Below are 26,632 nucleotides of genomic sequence, written 5' to 3'. Positions count from 1 at the left end.
TTCGAATTACCTTTCCCCCGTCCTTACATCACCGCCCCGGATCCCTTGCGCGGCGAGTCGGTGCCTTTATCTAGTAGAACAGCGAACCATTACGCTGTTTTTTCATTAATCTAATTCGGAGATGGCGATCCGCGGCGACACCAAGCTCCCTCGTCTAAATTAAGCGGGGTGCCCCCGGGTTCCCGCCGCCCTGTTATTCCAGACAGGGAGGCGAGAGGCAGGCACCAGAACCAGACGTTTTTTTTCTTCTTCTTGAATCCCAGGGACGCATTTACATAAGTACAATTACAGGATGCTAGTGCCATTTCAAAAGAAAAAGATTTTCATTTCCCCTGCTGGGGCGGCTGCACCTGCGGAATGGGGCTGGCAGACAGGCAGTGCTGTGTACGGTGGGTTCAGTAATAAGCCCTTATACAGTATCGGTACCCTTAATAAACATGAGGGGAAAAGGCTGCATATAATAAATAACAACGATAGCGATCTATATTTTATGTTCAAACATACAGGAAAACGATCTGCTTTTAATTCAATACATTTGCTCTCAATGTTTATTTAGTCATCTCATTTTTTTCTGAAAATCACAGTATGAAAATGAGGTAACAAGTGACCAGCTACCAGCTGAGACATCATACCAGCTCATACCCAGCTAGACCAGCTTATGACCAGCTCAATGTTCCAGCTGGTCAAGATGGCATACCTCGATTTTACAGCCGGGTAGCCCGAGACGAAGATGCATTTTGTATGTAGAATCTCCATTCAGAATTGAATTTAGTCGAGGACAAGTCCCAATACAAGACTAAAACACTTCAGACAGACTTTCTTTGAGTAAGGTTAACTTTGACGTAAACACACTGCCCCTTCTCCAAACCTCCAGGGGGGGGGGGGGCGAGGCTTCGAAGAAGAACAAGAAGCATTTGGGTTGCAGCAGATCCAGCAGGTAACACTCCACCCCATCCAAAATCGCGTTTGAGACGGGGCTGAGCGAGGAGGGAGGATTAGGCCCCCCGCCCCAGCCCACCGCCGCACCCTTCGCCGTGCCTGGCAGTTGGTCGTGGCAGTTGGCGCTCTGCTCTCTGAGCCGAAATTAATTGCCACTCCTCAATAATTCCCGCAAACGGTCTCGCACGTGCCAGCCTCTCTTTCTCAGCCACGACTGCCAGACGGTCTGTGGCGAAGACGCCCGTCTCGTTTCCAGTTATTAAGTCTGAAGAACGGGAGCGCGAAGCAAAAGGCTGACGCAATATCTTTGCAATGTTTCTAACGTTGTTTGATGGGCTTAGAAAGCAAAAACGGCTATTGAATTTCGTTTTTTAAATTGAGTTAGAAGTATGGAGATCCACAGGCTGCCCGGTTGAGCGCGACGGGTTTTCCTATGACAGCACTGGCTGCTTGACTCATCTGAATCCTTTATCGTTATTATGTATTGCTATCCACACCTAGGCTCAATTGCAGATTACGCTTTACAAAATACCCCATATAGCCAATATATTCAAAAGTCTCCATACATTCGCTCAGGCGGTAAGAGTAGTCGTCTGGCAGTCGGGGGGTTAATGGTTCAATCCCGCCCCGGATGTGTCGAAGTGTCTCTGAGCAAGACACCTAACCCCCAAATGCTCCTGATGAGCTGTTTGGTGCCTTGCATGGCAGCCAATCGCTGTTGGTGTGTGTCAATTGTACAGCGCTTTGGATAAAGGTGCTATATAAAAGCCAACCATTTACCATTTACACATAAATCACAAGTAAAGGGTTTTGATCATGCTAGGTATCTTGTGGAGAAATGACACACTTAAGCACTGGCGTAAGAGTAATTATAAAACTATCCAGTATGTAATGAAAGTAGCAATTATAATGCGGTAAGTAATGTACCACAATTAGGCAAAGTATTCCCAGGAACGCCCTGAGGTTACAGCATTTCAGGAAATCGATAACCCTTGTGAGGGTGGACTGAAGCAAGCCGATGTAAGTACCGCGACCGCTTTGTAACCGAAGCTTAATGTGAGAAGTGGGGCCCAATGTCGAGGATATGAACCTGCAACCCCCCCACCCCCATACAGCAGCTCACCGACGCTTTAACGGGCGAGAAGGGGCTTTGGCCGGCTTTGTCCCACACAATGGAGGAATCTTACATTTCAGCCGAGCGGTCCGCCTGCCCTCCCCCTCCGCCCCAGCCCCGCACAATCGGAGGCCCGCATCACAAAGGCGGGGGGGGGGGGGGGGGGGTCACGTGACCAGGCCCTCGGTCAGCACACAGACAGTGGGGCCCGGTCGCTCAATTGACACAGTCAGCTTTGACGGCGAGCCAAAGTTTTCACAATAGGGTGGTGTGTGTGTGTGTGTGTGGAGGAGGTGGGGGTGGTCAGATACCCATGCAGAGGCATCGGTTACAACCCTCCACCTCCTTCACACACCCCCACTTACCACCAACCGAAGAGAGAGAGGTGCGACTGTCTCTGTGACTAATGATATCCAATCCCTGGAAAAAAACAGCTCAAGCTAGGTTTTGAAATAACTGGTAGCTGGTAGACCAGTTCAGACCAGTTCTCAGCTGGATGGTTTAGCTGATTGACCGGTTTAGACCAGCTCCCATCTTGTCATGGTTTTACCAACTCAAGGTATGTTTTGAAACAGCTGGTAGCTGACCAACTCATAGAGCAGCTCATAGCTGGAGCAGCTTATGACTAGCTTGACCAGCTCAATTTCCAAGCTGGTCAAGCTGGCATAGCTGGATTTTACAGCATGGATGTCTCATAGCCCAATCCCCATTCATCCGGCGAAGCTTCCAAATCTGAATGCAGCCAGCTTATCGCAATGCTCTCGAGGCTGCTGCACTACAGAGAATAATGGAGAATGTCCTGGCTGGCTTTCTCTGGAGCTACGTCTCCATTAGCAGATTACCCAGCAGTAGCCTTAGCTTCTGTCGCTCTGTTATTGACTGCTCCCCAGCCGTCAGCTGTTGAGCTGAAATTGGGTCGTGCGTTTGAATTCGTGCGGACCTGACCCATGCTGTTTCACAGATGTAACACTTGCAGCTGCTGCTGTATTGCAAAATTTGAGAGCATGGCGGTTTGCTTTTCTATCTCAGTAAATTATGACACGTAGGAAGCGGGTTCCTAACTTGGGCTTGTGTGTAGAGTGTGCATCAACAAGGCATATTTGCAAATGGGAGATCTTGGTATATGTGTGTGTGTATGCGACTGTGTGTGTGTTTGATTAAGCATGTGCGTGCAAGTGTATGCATGTGCATGCAAGTTTATGTGAGGGTACATAACATAATGACAACAACAGGCCCTACAGCCAAATGCTCACCATTTTCAGAAGAATTACCTTTTGCCCATTTCCATTTGCGTGTGCCCGTATTAGTGAGCTTGTATACAACGCAACACAACATCATAACATAACATACTGATGGAACAGGCCATTCAGCCCAATGCTTACCCTTTTTATACCACTAAAGGGTAGCTAGGACTCACTGTTTGCCTACACACTAGTATTTTGCACTGTACTGAATCAATCCTGGTCTTGAAGACCGACAGAGTTTCTGTCTCTACTACATGAACTGGCAAGCTATTCCACACAGCTCTGTGTGAACAAATACTTGCTAATGTCTCTGCAAAATGGACCTTTTGCTAATTTACATTTGTGCTTGCTTGGATCACAGATGGAACACTTGCAGCTGCTGCTATATTGAAAAGATTTAGCATTTTTTCACGGTTTGCCTTTCTATTTCAGTAAATGATCACATAGTAACCCGGTTCTGTTTGTGCGTAGACAAAATGCGAGTTTTGTTTGCAAATATGCGTGAATGTGTGCGCGTGCGTTGTACGTGCGTTCAAGCGTGTGTGAGTATGTGTGTGTGGCTGCCAGTCAGGACTACAAGCCTGGCTGAATCAGCTCACTGGGGCTGTGAGAATCTGCTGCATCATGAGCTTGTGCTTATGGTCAGTGTGTCACATTGCCAGGCAACTGGAGCACTGGGAAAACACCAGAAACACTATAACACCAGAACATTGCGCTCTGCGTAAAATGGCACCTAAAGGACCCATTTCCACTTGGAAGGATGACTATAACTAAGAACTATAATATTACGATCATAGTTCGGGTTCAAATGAGTGAAAGCAATAATGTAGACTTTGTTCAAAGTGCTAAGTGATTTTTTAGAACCCACCCTGAAAGATAAAAACGTGTCACAACAATGTTGTGCATGTGGACAATAGTGAACAATGTAGTTACATTGTAATTCGCGCAAATGGGTCTTAATGTACAGACCTAGGGTGCGTCACAGCCTCTTAGCATTGGTGCAAGCTTCCTGTCCATCACCCCCGCTATTCTGGAAGAATCCAGCAGACCTGCTGTTGCCAGCTGGCCAAGTAATACTGGAGGAGTACCAAAATTAGCCTGGCCAGGTGCACTGAGAGTCCAGAATGCACATCAGGCCGCTGGAAGAGGACTACAGAGGCCTGGCCCGTTTCCCGCCTCTCTGCGACCGGGGTTCGGCATCCGCAGGGGAACCGTCCGCTTCTCACTCAGAACATTGGCTGAGAACAAAACAAGCCACATGCATATCTGGGGCAACTCTAGGGGTCAACACCTTTCCCCTCTCTACCTCAGACTGACTGTTCAAATAAAAGGTTTATGGTTGATTTTCAACTCTGGTGTCATCCACCATCTTTTAAATGCTGCTCGGGTTGTGCTATGAAAGATTATGTGTGTGTGTGTGTGTGTGTGTGTGTGTAAGCGTGCGTGCCTGTGTCGGCATGTGTGTGTGCATATTTTTATAATTAAACCCCGAGATGCTTGAACGCACCAATCATGCAGTAAGGGCCCTACAAAAGCACTTTAGAAATGACAGACGCAACCAACTAAATGCTTTCCAAACGGTTCGTATTCCCAAACAACCACGACAGGGACTTTGCAATACCCAAGTTCCCTCTCTCATTGACACTTCATTCATCACTTGTGGTGCTGAGACAACTCTATAAGCACAACGAGATGGGAATTGGAGGTCTCAGAGCACTAAGGAGAAGTGACAAACACCACTGGAAGGCCTGAAGAAATTTCACACAGCTCACAGTACTGCCTCACACCAATTCTGCAATCCGTTCAAACTAATCTTCGCTTGGACACGGGATCCGTTCGTCTGCATCGCCAGGAAGCAACGGTGCCAACTGCTATCCAGTCAAAAATAGGAAACCCAGACAACAGAGGAGCCGACCGACCGACACACTTACCCAGAAGTTGTTTTTGAAGAACGCCATCTTGTTCAGAGCTTACTGAGATCTGAAAGAGGAAAAGAAAACCGGCATTAGAGATCTGACTGAACATTTCGCCCAGCCTTGTACATGAAGTTAAAGTTCCCATGAGTCCGTTTCTACTCCCACACACTTATCCTCCATACCCACTACTGTGGCAAACCAAAGAAGTCTCTACAGAACAATGGCCCAGGTTACCAGTGGCTGACCCCAAGTACAAAAGTGGGTCGGACTACGCCCCAACAAGACACAGAAGCAGATCAATTGGATGAGCAGCAAGCCATTATTTTCAATGCTAACTCCATACCATGTAGCAGAGTCATTAATGCTAGAATGTTTTTTCTAAGGTTGGATGGCAGTACCAGAAAATCCTAAAGCTGATATCAAGTCTCTGACCTACTTTCTTGAGTAGTTGAAATTCAGTTTTAGTAGTACAAAACTTAGTTGTAGTTGTATGAAACCATATTTGATTGCATTAAGTAGAACCCTCTGATCCAAAGTGGCAGCCTCACTCGGTCCAAACTTTTAAAGTATGTGGCAGAGCTTCCTGCTTCAGGGCTCCAAAACTTTACACTGGAAAAATGTCTATTGTGTATAATCTTGAAATTCAAATTCCGAAGCTGAAATACTACAGTAGCATGAGTTACTTTTTATGAAAATGTCATAGTGAAATTGTCAAATCTTGAAATGAGTAAATAGAAATATTGGCCTTTTTGTCTTATTTAGCAAAATTGGACAAAAAAAGACTAAATTGCTTGTTAAGATACTTCTTTTTTTGCCCTTCCCCAGATCATGAAAGATGCAGAAACTATTATTTTGAGGATTTTGAGGTAAGCTTTTGGTCATTGTTTTGCTGTAAAGTCCAACAACAGCTAATTCTCTGCCTTGTAGTAGAGGCAACCAGATTGTCAGCCAAAATTTATGGAATCCATTAAACCATTGATCTTAACCAGTGCCCCTGGACTGGACCTCTGGAATCAAAACAGCACCAAAACATCAATGACCCACCACCATATTTCATCGTGGCTATGAGGTGCCAAGCCTTTTATGCATCTCTGTTTCGATGCCAAAACCTTCTGGGCTACTGCTTCAGCAAGACACAGCACCAGTTTTCACCGCTCTGCATGTTTACCTTTCCACACACACAACCGCAACCTCCTGAGCTTCTGGGACTGAAGCCGCAAAAACTCCAGACCAAGCACATTACGCTGCAAATTCACCTGGGTGCGATGCAATAAATATTAAATGCGTAAAGCCCGTCGCCCTGGGTCAAAAGACCATCTGAATGAATAATAGAAAGGCCCGAGCAAGGGTGGAGGAGAGGAGGAGGAGGAGGACGAGGACATGGAGAAGAGGAGAAAAGAGGTGGTGAAGTTAAGTGGGTCACTTCATCCCATTAGTCATGCATAATATGTTTGGAAGGACACATTTTTACAACTGGGCAATGGCTATAGTAACACTGCCAGCTACGCTCCTTATTTATGTCACCACAGAAACAAAGTTACCCTGCGGAAAAAAACAGCTCAGGCCAGGTTTTGAAACCAGACCAGCTCCCAGCTCTACGTGGTTTAGCTGGTTGACCAGTTGAGAGCAGCTCTCAGTTCAACATGGTTTGACCAGCTCAAGCTATGTTTTGAAACTGCTGGCCAGATACCAGCTCAGACAAGCTACCAGCACTAGCTGGTTGACCAGCTAGACCAGCTTTATGACTAGCTTGGCCATGCTGGTTGACCAGCTCATACCCAGCTATACCAGCTTATAACCTGCTTGACCAGCTCAATTTTCCAGATTTTACAGCAGGGTACAGAGCTGAAAGAAAAATATACAGGTGAAGATATTTAGCAATAGAGAATATGCAACAGACAAGAGGTGAGAAAGGGAAAAATAAATTATTGATGGGAAACTACAGCAAAGACCACAGTCGTCTCACTCATCATGAGTTACCCAAGTGTTGGAAAAAGATGCCCATCTCGTACACACCATGACACCCTACGAACACACAGACACATACAAAGTCACACTTTACACACACACAGACACATACACACAGTCGTGCGCATACAGTGATAGAATCTGATTAATTCCCATGTCTTCACAGTGAGTCACATCGTCAGGTTTTCTAGACCCAAGGCACACACCCGACAACAGCCTGATGCCCCGCTGGCTGAATCGATTCTCTCCACCCACTCCTTCACGCTACAGCTATAAAACGGTGCTGCGATTTTTCCTTGTGCAGCAGGGACATGATCTCCATCACCCCATGGCAGGAGTAATACCTGTTTGTAAGTGCAAGGAGGAGAATGGTCAGCAGAGATTGACAGGTTGCCTGCTCTGTGTGGAGATGCATCCATCCATCATCCAGACGCTGAAAGACAGCTGATCTCCACAGACTGCTGTAATCACCAGAGAAAGCACCTACAGACACACCTAAGCGCTAATAACCAGACAGCTCCTTCATTGCAAGTGGCAACACTATGCACAAACACAGGTCCCATATTGTGGAAAATGACATTTCCCTTGCTATTTGGATTATGAAGGATTTGAGGGTGTTATTAAAAACACTGTGACAGTATGGCATCATAAAGATACTCTCATTTGCTTTAGCACAACCCACCACGGGGCGACATTGGCTCAGGAGGTAAGAGCAGTCGCCTGGCAGTTGGAGGGTTGCTGGTTTGATCCCACCGTGGGTGCGTCGAAGTGTCCCCCCAAATTGCTCCTGACGAGCTGGTTGGTGCCTTGCATGGCAGCCAATCACCGTTGGTGTGTGAGAGTGTATGTGAATGGGTGAATGAGAAGCAACAATTGTACAGCGCGTTGGATAAAGGCCATTTACCATTTGTAGTCAGAACAAATCCAAGCGCTTGGCACAGCTGGAGAATGGACATGTAAAACTGGATAGAGATTGTATTCGTAATTAAACAGGCGTACAATATGGGGCCGATAATATCTTAATATCAACACAGGCAACTAGAAACAGCTCTGATCACTAGCCTAACCCTTACAGACCAATCACCAATCAGACTAGACCAATTACTAATCACTCTATCAACTATAATCAACATTCATCAACTATAATCACTACAGCTGGCCGTTTATCACAGAAGTCGTGGGTATCACAGATTCTGCCCCTTTTTTAGTGTTTCACGTGCTTATTTAACATACTGTAGTTAATTTTAACATAGCCTACAGACATTTGACTGCTTCTGTCAACACTGATGTGGAGTGCCCCGTCTTCCGTTACGGTAAGGGTGCACTCTAGTCCTGGAGGGCCGGTTTGTATGCTGGTATTCGTTCCAACCAATTACTTTATTTATAGTTTTCCGACAGCTCTATAAACTACGCTGGTTAATTCCTATACTTGAGGACAGTAAAATCTTTACGATACACTTGCGGCTGTAGTTGGCGCATCTACAGATGTCAGATCAAGATATGATTGGGCTACTTAAATTGTTAAGAGCAGACGTTGGCACGAAATCCTGTAACAGATTAATCCCTGGTATGCACAGGCGCTCCGTCAAAGGCTCAACCTCACAATGTAGGCTACAACATGTTGTGCCAAAACAAAATAATAAAAACAGACAAACTGTACACTGTACCCCTATTATTTCAGTAAAGCAATTTGAGGATTTCTAACAACGTTCTGTTAAAGGCAAAAAAAAGCATGGTCTTCCATCATGACTGAATTGATTAAGCGCAATCGCCTATTAAATTTATTTTACAATTTGCATTTAGTCTGCACTCATGTGTGTTCTATAGTCTCCAAACACTTCAAGACCTTTGTTAGTTAAAGGACTGTTTACGGATGTGGGCATAATAAGAAGCAGAGTCCCTTTGGCCTGTCAAGGCTAGAAGTTGAGCACAGTAGTTTCTAGTCACAAAAAACATTCACAATGCCACAAACTGCGACCCTCGCCGGGAGGAAATGAATGTAAAACATTTGTCTAGCAGCGATAGCGAAACCAGCCGTTGTAAATAGCCTTGGGATTCGTGGTAACACATTAAAACCTAATTTTGAGGAAGCAATACCCAGAGGTTGCGCACGTGAGATACTGACTCTCGGTTGCAACGTATATGACAGATACACACGGCTACTGTAAGAATCCCCTGAAGATTGCCACCTGAACTACTGCAATGCTGCTGTACTGTACCGTACCACTATAAACAGGTCAGCAGTAAGCCAGTGAAACGTACAAAGCTGTACAGAAGGAGGAGAAAGACTCGCTGAGACAATATGCCATTGTTATTTTACCACGGAAATCTTTACCGATGCGTTTCTCATACGTTCGACGCGTTTGTCATATAGCCCATTTTCCCGGGAGTCTTACACATCATTAGTCTAGAATGTAACGCTAAAATTGCAATTGTCACAAGTTAACTAGCAAGTAAATTACTTTCTATACCCCAGAGCTCAATAGCATTAATCAGTCCTTGTTTAAAGCACACTGTGCAGTGCTCTTAATGTTGAAAGTCTGTAGGCAGCCCAGACAGGATGACCTACCTGTAGGTGGGCGTAGAATAGAGCAAAAACACAAAGAGAAGCTCAGAGCTTCCATCGGCACAGGCCTTTAATACTGCACTCCCCAAAGATAGACTACATCACAAAATGGTGCATCACTGCTATTCCAATTCAATTCTGCCTCCAGTTCAGCACTTCCAGTTCATTCACCACTGACAACACATCAGTCATACATACGTATACATACACACACATTTATATAAAATACACATAAACAAATACATTAGAGCACCATGAAATGCTAGTTAACAGCTTCTCCTAAACCAACATTATTTGTGTTTTTCTGTCAGTTTTGCTGCCATGTTATAATGCTTTGTCCATCCCTCTCCCCCCAAAAAAGAATGCTTGTGGGCCTTTCCAATGTGGTTTTGTGTTTTATTGTTAGATATTGCTTCAATGAACATGAATGCAAGGCACTTTGTTTTTATTTGTTTTCTTTTCATTTTGATTTCTTTCTTGAAAAGCATTTAATATAAAGCACTTTGGGCTGCATGTTTTCTATGAAATAAAGTAATTATTATAATAATAATAATAATAATAATTATTATTATTATTATTATTATTACTCCTATTATTATGACCTGTGTTTTGTGCTATTTGTGTTTGTAGCCTGCTGCTTGCTGCCTATCTCTTGTTCACTGTTTTTCATTATGTATGATGTTACGTTGTGTGTGTGTGTTTGTGTGTTTTATGCCCCAGCCCTTGCACTTAAGAGCCTATCTGATCGATGAGAGTATGGGTCTATCTACCTGTCCAGCCACCCTATCAGTTACAGACAATTCTGAATACATTGTCACATCTATACTTTCAGAAAAAAAGGATCTCTCTGGACCTCGAATGCAAATCTAGTCCTGGTTTTCTTTTCTCCCAGGTAACTAGCTGAACAATGAGCGCTACTGATTGGCCAGGCCGTCTTTAAACCTGACTCCCAGAGAAAGGGAGGGTGGAAAACCAGCATTTGTTGGACCTCAAGGACCGTGATTTTATGATCCCTCTGCATGGAATCACAGGTTTCCTTTTGGAGCCATTTTCTCTCACAGTGTAGAGTCCCATCAGGTGTTGCAGACAGAGGTGAGGAACATCGACGGTTGGACACAGGCCACAGGCCATGGGCGATTGCAGTGGGGTCTCAAAGCCATATTGGCTGCGGAAACAAACAGCTTCCAGCAGTTAAGCAGATGGCCGCTGTGGAAAAACAGCCCTCGGAGAGCCCTGCCGCAGCCCTCAGGGCCGCCCCTCACCCCTTGCCTGGCAGGCGGCTCTCCCTGTTGGGCGGCCGGATTGGAACTGGTCCCCTAACAGACGTTTTTCTTTGGGCACCCCCTTTCATCCACTCAGTCGCACACGGACACACACATGCACATGAACCTGTATATGCAAACACATATGTACATAACACACACATACTGCATGTGTATCACATACAGTGGGCTCCACAATTATTGGCACCCTTAATAAAAATGAAGTCATCTATATTTCATGTTCAAACAAATGGGAAGGCTATTTACCTTTATTTCAATACATTTACTCTCATGTTTCAATGTGCTTTATTTAGTAGAAAATGCTTGGCACCCCAAACAATTATTATAAATAAAGTAAAATAAAGTGAAACTGGCAATACAACTTTACTTAACCCTTGTGTTGTCTTAAGGGTCAAAAATGACCCGCCACTATGTTTAACAGCAGAGAAAACCTCCTAAACCTCCTATCTTTTTTCAACTTGAAATTTGATGACAAAGTTTGTGATAAGTGACAGGTTGTTTCTTCATGCAAAATAGATTTGGGGTTTAAAATTGAATTAAGCTGCTTTATTTTAGGGGTTTAGTGAAGGCAGGTCATTTTTGACCCTTAAGACAAGGGGAGTAGACAGAATGTTAGGACTACACAAGGGTTAATTTAGTTAATCTCTATATTGTATCATTCCATCACTTCCTGTTTCAGTATAAAAATGAGGTAACAGAGAAATCTCTTTGTCAACCATCAGCATGGGAAAAGGCAAATCAGTAGACAGTTGGTAATTGACGCCAATAATATATAATCAAATCCACACAGAAATGCTTAAGTAAAAACAACAACCATGTTCTGCAATGGTCATCCCAGTCTCGAGACTTAAATCCCATGAAAAACCTGTGGTCTCAACTGAAGAGGGGGGTATCCCAATAATTCTGAAAAATTCTGCATGGACAAATGGTCAAAGATCCCTCCAAATGTGTTCTCTTACCTTACATTATAGGAAAAGACTGTCATCTTTTTCAGTGGTATTCCAAGTATTAAACCAGGGGTGCCAATATTTGTGGAATATTTGTTTTCACTTTTTTAAAATTCCATTTAATAATTAAGTAATTATTATTAATTAATAACTGCTTTACACATGTTGGGGGAAAAAAGCTAATGTCAGTAACTGTATTATTTTTTAGTTTACAGCATTTTTTGAGCATATTTTCAAGGGCCACTGTATATGCAAGCTAGCACATACTGTATGCACACATACGGTAAGCACACAAAAAATATGCACACACACGTCTGCAATGGCAAGTATACAGACAGCCACACACGGTGTACACTCACAAAACACACGTTTACACCAGCACTCACATACAGAGAAGAATATATAGCCACATTCACAAGGCTATATAGGTTCACACAAGGAAATGCACACCCCCCCCCCCCCCCCCATGCACTCACTTGCATACTGTACACATACACACACACACACACAGAACAAAATTAGAATCAGTTCAGCCTCCTGCAGGAGAAATATGGGCCAAATGGGGAAAATAACAACACAGCCAACCATCGATTATTAACAGCCTGCTCAATTCTTCACTGTCCCATCTGTCATTGGCACTGACACTGCAGAAGAGAGGAGAGGTGGACATAGCAGGGAGAGAGAGCGAGTGAGACGGTGAGAGAGAGAGAGCGGGTGAGACAGTGAGAGAGAGAGAGTGAGACAGTGAGAGAGAGAGAGAGAAATGGGACCATGAAAATAGGTGAGAATGGCACCAGCAAGAACAACACAGATGGGCTTAAACAGAGATATGGACAAGAAAATGGAAAACCCAGTAGCTTACAATCTTGGTTAATTTTAAGTCTTCTAAAAGATGTTCTTCTCCAACATAATATCTATTCCAGGTGACTGACAGTGTCCAGATAACCTGATGCCTTCAGTTCTGGCTCACTAGAGTCACAGAGCACAGTGAGGTCTTTTTTTACGGAGCCTGTATAGACCGGTACAGTAATACATGACATGAGCCTGTGTTTGTCCTGATCCTCCCTCTCCCTCTACCCCCCCCCCCACCAAGCCTGAGTCACTTACACCGCATCGCAAATGCTAAGATCCTTATAGAAAACACAACAATAAATCTCCCCTTTGTAGTAAAAAGCTACTGGAAGGTCCTAAATAGTACACCAATTACTCTGTAAGCAATCAGGGCAGTGTTTGGGCAGCTCACTTCCCAAAACTAATCTGCAGAGTGTTGTAATAAGGCCGCTGCTAAAAACACCAAAATGATAGATGGTTTAATTTTTCCACCAAAAACGACACCTTTGATTTAGATGCTAATATGAGTATGAATCATAAACCCTTGCAGTTTCCAGTTGAGCAAATTGGGATCTTCTTTAGGTCTGTCTGTAGTGCATACTGCACCGGAATACAGCAACAGCTGATATTATTCACACAGACTAGTTTGCCTATTTAAGTCACTTTAACAAATACATTTCTGACCATAGAACAATACTGAGCCCACTGCCACAGAATCCATGCACAACAGACAAAACTGATGGCGTGACCATGCTATGGCAATGTTGACACTTGTGAAATAAGTGATATAACTTGATATTATATTGACTCAATATTCGGCTAGCAGTGGAACCACCACCTGCTTCTTTGCCTGTCAGTGCAGGTTTGCTTGCATCTGAGTGGGGATCTAACATCAAAGGAAATACGCAGCGATGCTCAAAACGGTCTTTGATAATAAAATGTTTCATTTTTATCCGCATGAAAAAGTACCTTCTTTACAGTGATCGCTGAATTTTCAATTAGATTCTTTCAAGATGATATTTACCAAAGCCATTCTGGTGATAGGCACCATTGCTCAGGGCAATAACAAAAGTGGCCACCTGGAATCTGTTAACTGAAAACCTGAAAGTGTATTATTCCCCTCACCACAAAATGCCACTGTATTCACTCATGGGAACACATAGGTTGTATATACAAATGTGGACCTATTTAGACCCTGTCACCACTAATTAATGTTATTTAAAGGCTCAACACCCCTCCAGGTCCCACACAGGCATCAGCGACCAGAAGGTCCCATCTGCCAGGGTGCTGGACCAGGGTGGCCTCAGGCTGGGCCAGTTATGCCCCAGGCATTGCCATGTCCTCTTTGGCACTGTGGCGCAGCTGCCACCGGCAGTGTGCTTCAGAGCGATGGGTCTTTATTAATTCATTTCCTATACGCGGCTAGGAAACAGCGGGAGAAGTTTCACACTGATAACTAAAAACGGCACGGCGAGGAGGAGAAAAGGACGGATTCTTGAAACATTCTGTTGGTTTAACCGTATTTTATTGCGAAGGTCCTTTTCACATTCACGGTACACACGCTCAAGTGAAAATGGCAGGGAGCGCTAGCAGTATACAACAGCTGAAAAGACCGACTTCATTTCAAACGAAAAACAGAAACAGAAAGTTCAAAATTATTACTTTGATTTGCCCTTCGCCGTGCAGTCTCTTCAGATATGGGAGGAATTACGCATGGTGACATCCTTCCTCTCTACCCAATTTTCAGTGATGTAGGCTAACTGTGAAGCTTCAGTTTGTTTTGGGAATTACTTGCTACCTGAGCTTGGCAGTTAAAGCAGGTGTCAAAGACTCCTCTGTTCAATATTATAAACAATTCTGTCTCGACCCACCCAGGGGCATTGCACTGAAGCATTGCACAAGAGCAACAGTGAATCAATAAATGATATTAATTCGTTTCTTTAAGGTTAATTCTTTGACAAACCTAGTAGGCTAAAGACTGTGTGGCTTGCGCTGATTACATTAGCTGCCACAATAATAATAATAATAATAATAATAATAATAATAATAATAATAATAATAATAATAATAATAACATGCGATTGCAGGCCTTACCAATGAATAGCAAGACGGTCTTAATGAATACTGGCGGTTTTATACAGACCGCTAAAGCAAGACTTGCGAGGGACCACAAGTTTATCATTGCTTCCTTTCTCTCTCTATGGATAACTGCCTACAAGTCTGATCGCATTAATTCAACATTTTACACTGAGAATTCTTGAAGCTGGCAAGCAGTCTAACTTTTTTCGTTTAAGCAAATGAAAAATTACAGTAGGCTAGTCAATAAAACTAATAAGCTAATGGTCCCGTTCAAGCATTTACGGCAAGCAGTCAAATCGACCAGAAATCTTACTGCTGATATGACAGAAGTTTATGCAAGCTATAACCATGGTGTAGCATCACTAAGAATAGGTATCTAGCTCGCAACAATGTAACTACTTGTCAGTTGCTATTTATTCTACTAACACATTCCAAAATAAGTACGCTGTTCTTAACTAAATGTGCAATTACTAAACATATCAATCGTCCCGCTCAAGATCATTACCAAAGCAATCAAATTATTCAAATTCAGTTAAGCTACAGTTTTGTTTCATACATTTCATACATTCATACATACCTATTCTTCTTATTCCGAAAAGCCATAACCTATTCGATTCTCCATTCCGCTTTCCAATTACCATTCGAATGTTAGCTAAAGATGTCAGTCATGCTCAATAACCTAGAATCAGCCAATTCTTATCCCAGCTAACTCAAGAACAAATCATCTTAATTAAAACAACATAAAATCGGTTTCAAGACTTACCTGATCATATGTTTAAATAAAGCAGCGCAGTACATTTTTCATCTGATTGATCCGTCCACACGTCCGAACAAATGTGTAATTGCAAAGTGTATCTTGGTACAATTTTAACAAGCCGTTCTCTCGTCGCCCGCGTATCTCCGCCCTGTACAACCGCGATTGGTCAGGTATCTTGTCAGTCAAGCCTCGGGGAGCGTGGTTGTGTAGGCAAGGTAGACCTACATACAGTGCGCGCGGGCGAACAGTCTCCAACACAATTCAGTGTTGGCCTTGATTACTCATACAAACGAGAAACGAGGTAGTCTATACAAATGGATGCATCATTTTGTTTTTCAGTACATTGTGTCCATGAAAAAACATTAGGAGCCTAATTTTTCAGGTTGCAAGATTCTTCTAGCAGAAGTGTAGATCTGTGAAGTAATCTCGGATAGTTATATGCAGTTATATGCAAATCTCTTCACGTTTCTACTGAATACAATATAATATAAGCAGAAAAAGACATTACAATGACATACGTTAAAATATAAAACAAACAAAAATTCTCAGACTTGGTCATCTCCAGGCTAAAACTTTCCATTGTCTCCCCCTTGTGCCTTTACGTAGTACTGTGCTTGAGTCAGAGAATGGGGTTAAAAATAATAACTTTTATTTGATCCAACCACTGCATTTTGTAATTATCTTGAACTATTGTTTTTTTCATTGGTTATTTTCTACTTAGCTCTATTCTGTGGAATAGAGTTAGACTCTTCTGTGAACTCTTCTTCTGCCAAACTCAATCTCTAAATATGTATCTGCATCCCTGTCTTTGCCAATATCTTATATAAATTATATAATTTCAACATAGGTTTGTTGTCTTTTCTCAGAAAATACATAGCAGTTTGAAAGTTTAAAAATGGGAGGTGATTTTTTATTAATTATAGCACATACTAGAATGAGTCAGTAGAGGGCAGTATAAGCCCATACAGATGACTGAACACAGCTTTCTGGCTCTCTTACCTTCTATTTGACATAGCAAGCAAGTATTGACCACTGGAGCTACTCACATTGGCCAGAACAGCCAAAAGCCACCATCAGAACACATCTTATCCATGGCTAAAACACAAATCATGACGGGAAACAACAATGCTAGCACCCACACATAGCTGGCGGTGGCCGGCTAACAAGAAGCCACCTCTACAATATTATGATTGTTATTATTACTGTACATGTATACCATATGTCTCTTCTTTCCCTTTTATCCTGCTAACTCATTTGTCTTCTTAAATCCTTCCCTCCTAGCAAATGTCTGTCTCTTTTGCTAAACAGCTTCCATCTGACTGAATGGAGCAAACTTTGGTCCAAGGTGACAGTTACATGAGTTGGTCCTGGTCACTGGATATTAAAAGATGTGTATTTCAGAATGCAGTGGGTGCAGGAAGGTAGCCAGTTGATGGGGGCTGAGGGGACTTGAACTAACACCTTGGCTTGGCTTAATGCCATATTCCAGGTGTGACATTGCCAGTAGCACAATGCCCACAGCACACTGCAATGCCTACTGCACAATACAATGCCCAATGCACACTGCAATGCCTACTGCTCTGGTGCTGGTTATCACAACAACCATTAGGAAGAGAGCCCAATGCAGGTAGCAACTTGGCTTTCCTTGGAGGTTTGCTTTCTAAGCATTGAGTAATAATGAACAGGCTACAACATAATGTAGCAAGTGACAGTTTCAAGTCTTTCCGGATGCTTTGACCAATAGTACCCTCATTCCTCATAGCTAAGAAAAATGAAAGAGCTTGCTTTCAATGTACTCTCTGTGAAAAGATCACTACTGGGCTGGATAACAGTGAATATACTGAAAATAGGTCTTTCAACCTTTGACATGGGCAATTGTGAAAGAATTCTTGATAAATTATGCTGTTGTTTTACAGATAGTGCTTCTGTTAAAAAAATAGAGAAAAACAATATGTTTTTGTCAATAGAATCCATACAAAGGCAACTAAGAAGAAGGGATGTGAGAATGAGAGGAAGAGAGATCTAAAAGGATGAAGGAGGAGCGAGAGAAAGCTTATACTCTCAAATATGCTGCTTTAATATTTCTCCCAGTCTTCAACTCAACTTTACAACACAATGGAGCACTTTACTAATGTATTTTTGCACAAAGTGAACAATAAAATAAAAAATAAAGAAAGATTATAAATCAAAAACATTTTCATTTCAGTGCAAGAGGTAACAGGGAGCACAGAAACACTGACTATGAGTGAAGGAAGTGTATGCCACTGGGTGGAAATTACATTTGAATCTACCCTAAATTTCCCATGGCCAAGTTATTATCTCTTGGTGGGTTCACAGGACATAAAATCAAAGATCACACAGATTAAGAAGTAGCCTGATTGGATTAAAAAGTCCAAATGAAAGAGATAATGGTCAGGCTATAGTGTGACTTTGAGAGTGGGATGCCATCAACAAACATATGGGTGGCATTCTAGCATAGAGGAGAGCGGGGCATATTGTCACACTTTCCACACTTTCTTACATTTCTTGGGGGCAATATATCACAATGGAATAATTATCATACCAAATTAAAGAATGAAGTTCAGGCACGTATTTTGTTTTCAGTCATTGAAGCTCCCCCTAAACTGACGTGTGCTAATTTGGGGCTATACCTCAAGGTCAGCTTAACATAGCACTGCAGCTATGGCATCAAAAGACACTTTACTCTCTCCTCTACTCAGTATAAAAATATCATTTTGAAAATTCATACCAAAAATAAGTTTTATTGCATAAAACTTGATGTTTCTTTTTTTTTATTTGAAAAATAAGAAAACTGTCCTCACTTCAGATTAGTGTGAACTTTTCAGCAAGTGCGTCTTTTTTTGGAGAAATTAACAGTGTGACAGCAAAACTACGTGTCAACTTACCCCACTTTCCCCTATTGGTTAAGGAGCTGGGCACATGAGGTCACTGGAGTACTAATGTGGTACCATATGTTAACGGTCTATATGTAAAATGTAAGTAGTGTAATTATCTCTAGTTATAGGCATCTCATATTAAAAAAGGGGATGTAATTAATGTTTTGTAATAGGAAGACTGTGAATGATGTTCGGCAAAGCACAAATAATGCGTTTAAACGAATATTGATTCCTTATTAATTTCTTCAATATTCTTTGTATTCATAGCCTTATTCATACAGCTGCGACCATGAGGGGAAAATACCTGTAGTCGGCTGACATTACTTAGTGGTGACAGGGTCTAAATAGGTCCACATCAGCTTTTTTCACTGACCTTAGACGGGATGGGCGTTTTTTATTTGTGCTGAATTTTTGAGTTACTGTAGACTTATCACTCGCTGGCCACTCTTTACACGGTGCGCAATGATACGCGAATAGTCGCATTTGGCTAATAACTTGGCTATAGGCATATACATTGCTAATTAGAGAGGGAAGAGAGGGAAGTTTAAATAGGCAAGCCCATTTTTGTGTAGCCGTTACATTGCGGCAAACAGAGTTTTACATTGGTAATTTCGTTTTTCCCTCCTTTCCTGGTAGCTATTGGTTTCCATTTATTTAGCTTGATAGGTGCTCAATCATCCTCCAGGATACTGCCCTTCTTTTGAACCAATTAACTTGCACCCTTCCAAAAGCTGAGACCAGCTTCCCCCCCTACATTTACATTACACACTGTCAATCACAATATAATTGTCACGTTTCAGGTCTGTCTCGCCATGTTTTATGTTTATTTATGTTTATTTATGTTGTCTTAGTCACGTAGTGTCTTATCATGTATTATGTTGTCTAGGTTCGTCATGTTGTTTAGTTATGTTTCGTTACGAATTATTTTCTTGTCATGTTTAGTTATGTTTTCGTACGATTATATTACCTGGTTATGTTGAGTGATTATCGTCTTAGTTTCGCTTTGTGTTATGTTTTGATGCATGTTTATTGTTACGTTAACTGGTCGTTGTTATGCATACACTTTTACATGTTTTTCCGCAAACCTTGCGTTCCGCCTTTTCTCTCTCTCTCTCTCTCTCTCTCTCTCTCTCTCTCTCTCTCTCTCTCTCTCTCTCTCTCTCTCTCTCTCTCTCTTTCTGTCATTCACTCCCTAAGTGTTTCCATTTGTCTATTTACTAAAACTACTAACGCTAGATCAGGATTGGGTAGAGACTAACAAACTAATCATGTGTTCATGTTACCTTACGTTTCTCGTGCATGTCATTTACTAATTTACTAATGCTAGGGCAGGATAGGTTTATTACTAACGATTACTAATCTCCTTGTTAAACTTGTCATCCATCGCACCTGTTTTCCATTTCCTTGCTACGCTCTAACTAATTGTCTGCACCTGTCTACACCCGCATTTATAGCCCAGCGCTACTGTTCACTGCGAAATTGTCTGCCTCTAGTCTAACTACGCAACGCTTGAGCATTACTACTGTTTGTTTACACGTTACGATCCAAGCCTGTTATCGACCATCGTCCATTGAGTTCTGTTTTGTTGACCACTGTTTGTTTTTTTGACTACGTCCTCGCCTACCGTTTTTGTACTTTTGCCCCGCTGATTGTTTCATGGTTTCGACTCCCGCTTCGCCCACGACTACGCCTCTGCCTGCCGTCCGCCTGTTCATCTGCCCCGCTGACTGCTCTCCTGCTACCGGACCTCCCTGCACGTCTACCGACTACGAGATTGCCTCTTCCCTCGGCACCGTGCTTTTTGTTTGTTTTATATTTCTTTGGCTGGATCTTCGTGTATGGACTTTGCTTGTGTTGACTACGCTCCTGGGACTCGTCCCGAATAAAGCCCTAACGGTACTTTATTTAACTATTGTTTCTGAGTCGTGCATTTTGGGTCCAACCCCCACGCACCCCTTCTCAATAATACACTTTAACAGTTCACAATTATCAATCTACTAAGATGATTACTTACTTTCAACAACAGAGTCACAGTCACAAATCTTTGTTTTATAACAGTTCATACCGGTATTCGTATTGTACTGTTATAGTACCCGGACAGTTAGGCTTACAATAAGTAAACTGAGATATGTACATGACACACAGTTGCACATTAGTTTTAAATTGTTGAAAGCCAAGCCCCATTGTCTGCAATATAACAAGCCTGAAGCATAACCATTCTCATAAGTGCAATATAAAAACATGGAAGTGGAAAAAATGATGTCTATGATATATAAAAATCAGAACCGAAACTAAAATATTATAAGGCTCCCGATTAATACAGATACAGTGGGCTCCAGAATTATTGATAAATCTTCACAAAAAGTGCTGTAAACCAAAGAGTAATACAGTTATTTACATAAGCCTGAAGTAGTGAACTTTATTATTGATTCAATGGAATTAACCTTTTTGACTAAAAAATATGTTTCCCAAAAACAGGTTCCAAAATTATTGGCATCCCCAGTTTAATACTTTTGCTTATTGTGTTCACTTATGGCCTCCCTCGCTATCTTCCTTACTGTCCATGTGGATAACATGCACTTCCTGGTCAGTTTGCAACCATTCTGTATGTTTTACACATTTTTATTATTGTACTTATCTTGCTAAGCGGTATGTTTAACCGTTTATGTATGTCTTTGCCCATTACCCAACTTGTGATAGTCAATTACCTTATCTATGCTTCTTGAATTGACAGTTCTTTGGCTTTTTACTCGAGTGAAACAGGAAGTGATGGAATGACACAATATAGTTCAGGGTGCCAATAATTTTGGCATATAAATAGTAGTAAATTGATTACGAAATAAAAAACATTGAAACATGAGAATACATGTATTGAAATAAAAATATATAGTTTTCCTGTATGTTTTAACACAAGATATAGATCATTATCCATGTTGTTTATTATATGCAGCCTTTTTTCAAACTTTTTATTAAAGGGGCCAATAATTCTGGAGCCCACTGTGTTTATCATCATTTGGCAGTACTCAAGAAGCAAAAACATAAACAAATGACATTAAGCCAAAGCAGATAGCAATCTTGCAATGGGTTTAACATCTGTGGTCTACTGAGAAATGGTGATAATTACTTTTGTCTAAATTTTACCAAATTTTACCAATACAGCAACTATTGTCAACCTTTCATGCTTTAAAAAAAGTATGCTTAAAAACACAAACCCTGCCATAATGTACAGCATAGTATAGGTCAGATTTTGTTTTGTAAATGCTACCTACTTTCCAATCTCCAATCTCCATATGTTGAACATAGGACTCTTGGACCCTTGCTATGTAAAAACAACAGCCAAAGTTTGCCAAAGGCGCTGGAGACATTATATGCATAGATTTGGAGGGAGCAGTGAGACCACCGATATTTTCAAATGAATTGGCCCCTGGGCTAGTTAGTATGCTTGTGGTTCAGCAGTCTTTCTCCCCCAAAGTCCAAATGAAACGATGGGTGACATCCTTCATCCCCTGATGAAGAACAAACTGGCCAAAACATTGCCTTGCTCACTTTAATAAATACATTACCAAGGGGCATTAACAGCAGTGTGCGGGTAATACTTCATATACACTCACCAAGCACTTTTTAGGTATTTATTAGACATTTTTTAGACTTCTACTGCCGTAGCCTATCCACTTGAAGTTATGATGTGTTGTGTGCTCAGAGATGCTCTTCTGCATACCACTGTTGTAATGTGTGGTTATTTGTGTTACTGTCACCTTTCTTCCAGTCTGGCCATTCTCCTCTGACGTCTCTTATTAACAAGACGTTTCTGTCTGCAGAACTTCTGCTCACTGGATCTTTTTTGTTTTTTGCACCATTCTTTGCAAACTCTAGAGACTTCTAGGAGATCAGCAGTTTCTGAGATACTCACACCACCCTGTCTGCCACCAACAATCATTCCACGGTCAATGTCACTTACATCATATTTTTCCCCCATTCTGATGGTTGATGTGAACATTAACTGAAGCTCCTGACCTGTATCTACATGATCGTATGCATTGCAGTGCTGCCACACAATTGGCTGATTAGATAATTGCATGAATAAGTTGGTGTAATAAAATAAAAATGCTCCTAATAAAGTGCTCGGTGAGTGTATATATATATATATATCCAGGGTCTCCCCGCTCCTCAGAACTCGGACTTGACGCTAGCCGAGTTTTCGCGTGTTCCCTTCAGCTCCCCGCTGGTGGCGCTGGAGCCCTGCCCCCTATCCCTGCAGAAGAGGCGGCGTAAGCTCCCGCGGAACTTCTCGGCCCCGAACAAATAGACCAGGGGGTCGAGGGCCCCGTTCAGGCAGGTGAGGGAGGAGGTCAGGCGGTTGGCCAGAGCCAGGCCTCGCCTGGCCCGGCAGGAGATGCCCGGGCGGCCGTAGCCCAGGATGAAGAGGGCGCGGCTGGCGTGGTAGGGCAGGAAGCAGACCACGTAGATGAGCAGGACCAAGCTAACGGTGCGCAGGGCCTTGAGCTTGAGTGCCGGCTCCAGGCGCGAGCCGCGTCGAAGGCTCCGTACGATGAGCAGGTAGCAGGTTAGCGTCGCCAGGAAGGGAGGGGTGAAGGCCACCGCTAGCGACGCTAGCGCCCGCCGCGACGCCTTCTCGCGGTACAGCTGCTGGCACGCCGTGGCCCCGCCCTCCTTCCACGTCTGCCGGCTGACCAGCAGCGGCGCCATGGAGACCAGGACCAGGAGCCACAGGGCGACGCTGACCGCGTGGGCGTGACGCGCTCGGCGGAACCTCAGCGACCTCACGGCGTGCACCACGGCCAGATATCGGTCCACCGCCATGCAGGCCAGGAAATAGAGGCTGGCGTACATGTTGACGTAGAAAAGGTACCCGGCAAGTCGGCAGGGCACTTCCCCAAACGGCCAGTGGCCCCCTGTCAGATGGTAGGCGGCTCGCAGAGGTAAGATGATGGCGTAGGAGAGGTCGGCTAGAGCCAGGTGCAGGAGGAAGACGTTGGTGGGAGTTGGTGTTCCACGCTGGTGGGAGAAGATCCAGAGGGCCAGGCTGTTCCCGGTCAAGGCCAGGAGGAAAACCACGATGTAGTAGCCCCCAAAGACCAAGCTCTCCAGCACGGTTTCCCTCCCGCAGCTCTCTGTCGATTGGTTGAATGTAACAGTGCTGACGTCTGTCTCAGGGGTTGCCATTTTGTCTAGCTAGGGCAAAACATTAAATAAAATATGTTAAGGAAATCAACTTTATTTAACTCCCATAAAATGCCATTGCTATTCACAAATAGATTATTAAAATTTGTGAAAATTGAGAGGACTTTTTACATGCTACTATCTTGGCAAGTAAATCATCAATGAATTAATTTACCTGGAGGTAGAGCCAGATTACTCATAGTTTTAAAGATTAGGCAGGCATCTGCAAATTGAATGGGGGTGGAGCCAGATTTTTCGTTTTTTAAAAGGCAACTGCAAATTCAAGGGAAGCTCAGTTAATGATTTATGACAATTTTGCAGTAGCCATATCTATTTGGCTTGCTTTCTATTCAAGACCTTCAATGCTACTAATATCGTGTCATTATCTCACAGCACAGCAAGCTCTGTTGTGGTCAGTCTCCATGCAAACAACAATAACAACAAAAGGTTCCGCAATGCACAGAAATTATGTTCTGCCCTGTTGCTATTCAGTGATCGTCTGTGTGTTGCATAAAAAGAGACATTGACTACCAGCAGAGATCACGGTAGCACTTGTCACCGCAGCTGATGTTTACGCCGATACCAGACAAGCTTCAGGAATGCGCTGCACAACTCGCTCTCTGTTAGCACAGGGACCGTACGCAGCCTGCTATATCTGGGGCTCCACACGCTGCGAAGAGCAAGATGACTGATGGCGAGACACACAGCCTTCGCGACAAACATGTGCCGCGGTAAAATATGACAGCGCCATGTTTGTCTTGGGACGTTTACCTGGCACAGAGCCAGAGATGCTGGGAAACAGAAGCCGCAAGTGTCCCTTGGGAATGCGCAGATGTCTCCGCAGGGCAGATGCAGGTCAAACGGCAGCCACGCATCTTCACAAGGTCCATTTTGTTTCTCCCCCCATCCTTTTCGTATCGCTTCACCCACAAACCTGTAGCTGCGTTGCCTCCACTTTGGTGTGCTTTTTACGGGTATATCGCAGTTTTTTTGTGTGTGCGCACAAACCTGCTTGCTTGCATTTTCGTGCTTATTACAGCCTGATGCATAAGGACTGGGCTCAGTTTCTTTTCAGTTCACTCAACCTAGGCAATGAAATATAATTCAGGTTTAAAATAATTCCCAAATGATTTTCAAATAATTATTAATTTAATACCAATTGTTTGTGTTAATTTACAAAAAAGTGTTCCAAATTACTTGAATTCACCCTCTACTGGGTTATATAAACGTTCTCATATTTGATTAATTTATAGATAATAATATTTATAATATCACATTCATGGCATTGTGAGATTCAAGTGAAAGTTCTATGAGAAGGTTTCTTTTTTCAGACAATGCATTTTAATTGTTTTCTGTACGTGTCATCTTTGTACTGTAGCCAATTAAAACCGTGGAACATCAAAAAAGTTACTGCGCGCGGTAAAGAGAGTAAGGTTGTCCTCCTTAAAATGTACATTTCAAATGCGCTCCTCCACAACACGCTATCAATGGCAGGATAAGCTGGAATGAAAAAGCTACATTTTTCATGCCCGCTGTGTCAATGTTGCTATAATCACAATGTGATCAGGTCCTGTATTGCACGAGAACAGGTTATTCATGTTTGTCATTGTTGGGCTGTTAAAGATATGTTCTTATGATTGTGTGCTTATTATGGCACAAATAGTACGCCTATTTTCATCAGAACGCAAGTGAATTAGTGTAAAAGTTTTGAATATCCTCTGTTCCAAAAACGCAACATTCCACATTGGTCAGCGCGACTATTGATCTGTCTTTTCCATTTGTCAACAGGGTGAAATAGAATGTGAATGTTCTCAAAACAAATGCCTTGTGCAGTCTTGTGAAACATTCTGAAATGTGCACCCACAATGTAGTCTTGATGTTGATCAAAGTCATGCCTTAATCACAATTATGGTAAGCAAATCTCTTAACAGAAAATTCCTGAAAACACGAAAGAGAATTGGATTCTTTAGTTTAGCCCTTCAAAGACAGATCTAATCTGAGTCTATCAATGTGACTGCATGACACAGCTATGCAAAGCTGGCTTCAGCTGCTGCAGTTTGTTTGAAATAATAAATGTGGTTGGTTGTTTTTTCATTAAGAAAACCCCTGCCCAACTATAACAGCTCAGAGAAGTTCAGATCAGAAATACTCTCTTCTGTTGGGTGAATCTAAGGTGCCGGATTGCTCAATCACCAGATGGGCTTTTGAAAAGTCTAGAATATTCTGTCCCATTTATTTCATGCAAAATAAATCAATGTCAGGTCAGCAAAATAGATAGGTCTATCTAAAAATGACACAGATTTGGCAGGGAAATTTACTTTTAAGCTTGAAACCTTTGAATAGACGCTAAAGAATCACCTTAAATTTAAATAAAATACTATCTTAACCCTTTAATAGACACCAGGAAAATAAGCAAAACTGCTTGAGAACTGCTCAGTTAAACAGTCCTGTAAAGCATTAAGAAAATAAGATACGATACAAATGTAAATAAAAATGTTTACCGGCCACTGGTTCATAAAAGAAAACAACACTTTAATTAGAGAAAGATTCTCACCAGTTGCCAGTCACCAGTCCTTCGCTGTGCAGAGTGCTGGAACAGCTGTCTGTCTGTCCGTCTGCCTGTCTGTCTGTCTGTAGCAGAGGAGGAATATCCAGGGAGAGGGGAGAGGAGGGAGGGGTCCAGGAGTGGCTCTGAAGACAGCTGGTTCCCAGAGCAGAGGGTTGGTGCGTGTCTCCAAGTCTGTATGCAAAGGGGTGAGTGGACTGGAGAGTGTATTATAGCGGAGGCTAAGGCAGGGGGAGGAGGCATACCCTCATCTCAGTCACCCTCAGCAAGTTATTCTCCAGGAGTGCTACACATGCCTGATTGCAGAGTTTTGATGGGGGGGGGGGGGGGGGGGGGGTGCTTTC

General features: G+C 42.8%; 2 protein-coding genes across 2 annotated transcripts in view; both read right to left on the bottom strand.

Moving 5' to 3' along the window:
- LOC133128873 (F-BAR domain only protein 1-like) overlaps positions 1-15,762 on the bottom strand; it is a 53,981-nt gene extending 38,219 nt beyond the window's left edge. The window contains exons 1-2 of the mRNA XM_061242678.1: positions 15,651-15,762; positions 5,229-5,277 (exon numbers count right to left, since the gene is read on the bottom strand). Of these exons, the coding sequence (XP_061098662.1) occupies positions 5,229-5,255 (27 nt within the window). The 5' untranslated portion in view covers positions 5,256-5,277; positions 15,651-15,762. The remainder of the gene's footprint in view (positions 1-5,228; positions 5,278-15,650) is intronic.
- A 6,946-nt stretch (positions 15,763-22,708) lies between these two features.
- LOC133127882 (uracil nucleotide/cysteinyl leukotriene receptor-like) lies at positions 22,709-26,329 on the bottom strand. Its single transcript, XM_061240984.1, has 2 exons — positions 26,277-26,329; positions 22,709-23,734 (listed from the first exon to the last, which is right to left on the bottom strand). The coding sequence occupies exon 2, from the start codon at positions 23,723-23,725 to the stop codon at positions 22,709-22,711; it is 1,017 nt and encodes a 338-aa protein (XP_061096968.1). The 5' UTR covers positions 23,726-23,734; positions 26,277-26,329.
- Positions 26,330-26,632: the final 303 nt, after the last annotated feature.

This window comes from Conger conger, chromosome 5 (genome assembly GCF_963514075.1).
Source record: "Conger conger chromosome 5, fConCon1.1, whole genome shotgun sequence".
In the NCBI taxonomy this organism is placed as follows: Eukaryota; Metazoa; Chordata; class Actinopteri; order Anguilliformes; family Congridae; genus Conger; species Conger conger.
This window is presented reverse-complemented; position numbering and strand designations above follow the sequence as displayed.